The 5,332-nt window shown below is 48.6% G+C and overlaps 1 protein-coding gene across 1 annotated transcript in view; it reads right to left on the bottom strand.

The window, feature by feature from the left end:
- TEX28 (testis expressed 28) overlaps positions 1–4,019 on the bottom strand; it is a 15,844-nt gene extending 11,825 nt beyond the window's left edge. The window contains 3 exon segments of the mRNA XM_040467462.1: positions 78–727; positions 730–810; positions 4,008–4,019. Of these exon segments, the coding sequence (XP_040323396.1) occupies positions 78–727; positions 730–810; positions 4,008–4,019 (743 nt within the window).
- Positions 4,020–5,332: the final 1,313 nt, after the last annotated feature.

The raw sequence follows: 5,332 nt of genomic DNA, 5'->3' as shown, positions 1-5,332 counted from the left end.
GGGGGGGGGGGGGGGGGGGGGGGGGGGGGGGGGGCCCCAACCCCACAGCCCAGGCTGCAGCGGAGGGGCCACCTCACCTGCATTTCTGTTCCTGGAGGGACGACAGCGACACCTGCAGGCCCATCAGACGGCTCTCCTTTAGGCTCGGATAGGACACCTGGAGGCTGAGGTGGAGCTCCCTGACTTCTCTTAGGTCCTCCATCTGTCGCAACAGCAGGTTTCGCTGCTGGGCCACACGCTTTGTTCCCCAGGACTTCCCCGGCCACAAAGCTGGGAAGTGGCTCGCCAGGGGCAAGTGTCTGACGATATCAGACAGGTCGGTGGACAGGCAGTCTTCCCCACCTGGCCTGGGAGACTCTGAAGATGGGGCCTTCTCGCTGGGCCGCATGCAGTGGCACGGGCTGCTTGCGGCCTTGGGCGCTAAGCCCTGGGGCCTCCAGCCCCCCTCCAGCCCCTGCAGCTGCCAGTGGCAACGGCAGAGCCTTCGCTGGATCTGGGCAATGGTGGCAGAGGCGCACTGGTTCACCTTCTCGAAGTCCTGCCAGATGTGGGGGGCGTGGTGCCGGTCGGCTTTGGACACCAGCTTGAGGTAGCCCACGGTGTTCTCTTCCCGACTGGCCTTCTCCAGTCTCCGCTGCTCTGAGAGGTAAAGGACGCGGTGCTTGACACTATCCTGTAAGTTCCGGGCCAGCTCCCCATCTGACAGACTGGAATGGCCCCTGGGGGGGTGCCGTCCTCACTGGATGAAAGGGACCCGCACGAGGAAACGTCGGAGAGAATGGCCGTACTTGGGCTCTTGGTATATTCTGCCTGCGTCGGAAACAAGGAATGGTTAACAGGTACTTCTGTGAGCTGCAAACGGTACAAGTGGACCTACCGTCGTCTCACTCTGTAATAATACTCAGCTGCAGGCACAGGTACTTACATATGCAACACTTGTGCACTCAAGACGGGCCCAACACAGACTGGAGAGGTCAAGTTCAACTTCCGGGCCCCTCTCCCTTTCTTTTCAGCACCCAGTTGTTGTTTTTAAAGTCCTCTCTACACCAAATGTGGGGCTTAAACGCAACTCTGAGATCAAGAGCCGCACACTCCTCTGACTGAGCACCTGACTTTTTGCTGTATGAATGGACCTCGCTAGAACCCTCAGGTGGCTGGAATCCCCCCCTCCACACCTGTCCTGTCCTTGGACTTCTTCTCTCCCCACAAATACCAACTGTATTGGTATAGATCTCAACTTACAGAGTACGTAATGAGCTCATTCCCATCAACCCATAGGTTTTATTACATTGCTACCGCCAGCAGATCGAAGAGGGAGGCAAGGGGATCTGCATCCCGATGAGTTCATTCCTTCATTCGATCATTCATTCAACACACACTTCCTGAGCACCTACCATGTGGTACAGAAGCCAGACACATTCCTTGCTCATAGGGAGCTGACAGTCAGGGGTGAAAAAAACTACTGTAATGCAAATGAACGCACCTCCCATGTGGGCAAGTTAATAAACCACTCAGAGAGTCAGTTTTCTCATCTTTCAAACAAAGATGGCCATAGCAGCATAGCTGGGAGACAGAGGACCAGGGCAGAGTGCATGGTGATGAGCTAGGAGAGGCAGGTGAGGTCACGACAGGTGGAGGGGTGCCTGGGTGGCTCAGTCAGCGGAGGGTGTGACTCTTGATCTCGGGGTTATGCCTTTGAGCCCCACGTTGGGCATAGAGATTACTTCAAAATCAAATCTTGGGGTGCCTGGGTGGCTCAGTTGGGTAAGCGTCCAACTTTGGCTCAGGTCATGATCTCACTTGTGAGTTTGAGCCCTGCATTGGGCTCTCTGCTGTCATCGTGGAGCACATTTCAGATCCTCTGTCCCCGTGTCTCTCTGTCCCTCCCCCACTCGTGCCCTTTCTCCCTTTCTCTGAAAAATAAATATTTTTTTTAATTTAGGGGCAGCTTGGTGGCTCAGTTGGTTGAGCATCTGACTCTGGCTCGGGTCATGATCTCGCAGTTTGTGAGTTCAAGCCCCGCACTTGGCTCTGTCCTGCTATCGCAGAGCCCAGAGCCTGCTTCAGCTTCTGTGTCTTCCCCTCTCTGTGCACCTTCCCTGCTTGCACTGTCTCTCTCTCTCTGTCTCTCAAAATTAAATAAACATTATGAGGCACTTGGGTGGCTCAGCTGGTTAAGCGGCCAACTTCGGCTCAGGTCATGATCTCGCGGTCCGTGAGTTCGAGCCCCGCGTCAGGCTCTGTGCTGACAGCTCAGAGCCTGGAGCCTGTTTCAAATTCTGTGTCTCCCTCTCTCTGACCCTCCCCCGTTCATGCTCTGTCTCTCTCTGTCTCAAAAATAAATAAACGTTAAAAAAAATTTTTTTAAATTAAATAAACATTAAAAATTTTTTTAATTAAAAAAAATTGTATAAAAAATACAATTTAACTTTAAAAAAACTCTTACAAAAGAACAGGTAAAGCCTCTGTTCTGCTTCTACTTTTTAAAAAGCTTTTTTAAATGTTTATTTATTTTTGAGAGAGAGAGTGAGTGGGGGAGGGAGCAGAGAGAGAGGGAGACAGAGGATCTGAAGCGGGCTCCTCGGTGAAAGTGGAGCCGCAGGACAGAAACTGGTACGGGCGCTTTGGAAAAGCAGTGCTAAACTGTAAAGCTGAAGACATGTATATCAAATGGCCCAGCAATTGCATTCACTGGTATGGCCTTGGGAAACAGGTACACGAATGTTCCCAATAGCCAACTGCTAGAAATAACCCTCTGCCCATCGGCTGTAAAATGTGTAAGCGAACTGCAAAATATTCAACAACATACTACTATACAGCAATGAAAGTGAACTACAGCCTTGAAAATATGAATGAACGGGGGCGCTGGGTAGCTCAGTTGGTTAAGCGGCCGACTTCGGCTCAGCTCGTGGTCTCGCAGTCTGTGAGTTCAAGCCCCGCCTCGGGCTCTGTGCTGGCAGCTCAGAGCCTGGAGCCTGCTTCTGATTCTGTGTCTCCCTCTCTCTCTGCCCCTCCCCTGCTTGCTCTCTGCCTGTCTCTCTCTCTCTCAAAAAATAATAAACATTAAAAAAATTAAAAAAAAAGAAAATATGAATGAACAAGCATAATGTTGAACAAAAGAAGCTAAATACGGAAAAATCCATACTGTATGTGGTTTCGGCATATAAAGTTGAAAAGCAAGCAAAACAAAATGACGTTGTTTAGGGACAACAGACAATAAAGCTATAAAGAAAAGCATGGGCATTGGTAGCCTAAGTGTCAGGATAGTGGCTCCCACTAAAGTGGGAGCAGGGGGTCGTGATTGGGAGAGACAGGTGGAGGCCAAGGTGCTTAACCTGAGTAGTAGTTACACGTCAGTTCACATCATCATTATTTCCCGAAATGTCTGTTGATGTTTCCTGTGCCTTTACATACATCTGCCAAATTTCACATTTGTAAAAGTTTTTAAACGTTCAAGAGATGGATATAGTAGCAAGTTAGAAATAGCTAGAGGGAGAATTAGTAAAGAAAGCATCCAGAATGCAACACAGAGGCACAAAGAAACAAAAAATTAAAAAAAAAAAAAAAAAACTAGTGAAAGACAGAAGACGTGGAAAATAGATGCGAAAGTCTAATAGAATGAGGGAATGGCGAGATTTTAAGAGAGAGTCACAAACAACTTTCCAGAACTGATAAAAGACAACACAAATTCAAGAAGCCCAATAAATCCCAAACAGGAAAAGAGAAATAGAACCACATCTAGACACAAGATTTTAAAAGTAACCAGATTTATGGGGCACCTGGGTGGCTCAATCACTTTCTTGATTTCGGCTCAGGTCATGATCTCACAGTTTCGTGAGTCTGAGCCCTGAATTGAGCTCTGCGCCCTGATAGTGCAGAGCCTGCTTGGAATTCTCTGTCCCCCTCTCTCTCTGCCCCTTCCCTGCTCATGCCTTGTCTCTCTGTCTCTGTCTCTGTCTCTGTTTCTGTCTCTCTCAAGAAAAGGCCAGATTTAAAAAGCTAATTACCTTTAAAACCATGACCTTTAGACTGAAAGCTGAGTTTTCAATGGCATTAATGAAATTCAGAAGAGTTGAGTGATATCTTCAATATGCTGAGAGAATAACTGTCAGAGAGAAAAAAAAATAGGTCATGTTCAAATAATTGGAAGTCAGAACGTTTTCAGATTTTTCAGCAAAGCACTGGGAACAATGAAGTAATGCCTCCAAACTGGGGGGAGGGATGATTTTCCAACCTAGCATTCTGTACCCAAACTGTCTATTGTGAGATTAGGCTAAAAATATGAAAGAACCGAAATAGTTCACCCTGTCTGCATTCATTCTCTGGAAGCTACTAGAGAAGGAGTATCACCAAAACCAGAGGGGAACCTAAGAAAGAGGTTGAGATGGGATTGATGAGACCAGTCAAGGGGCGCCTGGGTGGCGCAGTCGGTTAAGCGTCCGACTTCAACCAGGTCACGATCTCACGGTCCGTGAGTTCAAGCCCCGCGTCGGGCTCTGGGCTGATGGCTCAGAGCCTGGAGCCTGTTTCCGATTCTGTGTCTCCCTCTCTCTCTGCCCCTCGCCCATTCATGCTCTGTCTCTCTCTGTCCCAAAAATAAATAAACGTTGAAAAAAAAAAATTGGCTCTTCAAAAAAAAAAAAAAAAAAAAAAAAAAGATGAGACCAGTCAAGAGGAAGCAGAGGATATCTCCAGCATGACGGAAAGGGAGCCCAGGCTAGTGGCTGGAGGGGCAAGTCAAAAGGCTTCAGGAGAGAACACTGCAAGGGAGTGAAAGGCACGTTCTGCTGGACATCTGTAACCAGCTGGAAAGGAGATGGAGACAGCTGGGGAGAGTGCGGGCCTATGGAAAGTAGTAGAGAACAAGAAACATGGGAGCGGGGCGGGGTGGGGGGAGACAAGGGTTAACTCTAAGGTCAATGAAACATTGGGAGAGAAAAGTCATCAGAGTGATGACTCAGTTATAACTAGTGTTCCATGGACTTGATAATGCAAACACCAAGATATGACCTAACCCTAATCATTGTATACTGTACTGGAAGGATTTGGTGTGTGTGGGGGGGGGGGGGGGCCGGGGGATGACAAAGAGCTACCTTATCATCTTCTATAGTGAAAAAAAACAATCAATAATTGTTCAAATATAAAAATAAAAATAGCACTATAAACAATTTATTTGGGGCGCCTGGGTGGCGCAGTCGGTTAAGCGTCCGACTTCAGCCAGGTCACGATCTCGCGGTCCGTGAGTTCGAGCCCCGCGTCAGGCTCTGGGCTGATGGCTCAGAGCCTGGAGCCTGTTTCTGATTCTGTGTCTCCCTCTCTCTCTGCCCCTCCA

This window comes from Herpailurus yagouaroundi, unplaced genomic scaffold, assembly GCF_014898765.1.
Source record: "Herpailurus yagouaroundi ecotype Mexico unplaced genomic scaffold, PumYag 67493, whole genome shotgun sequence".
NCBI lineage: Eukaryota > Metazoa > Chordata > Mammalia > Carnivora > Felidae > Herpailurus > Herpailurus yagouaroundi.
This window is presented reverse-complemented; position numbering and strand designations above follow the sequence as displayed.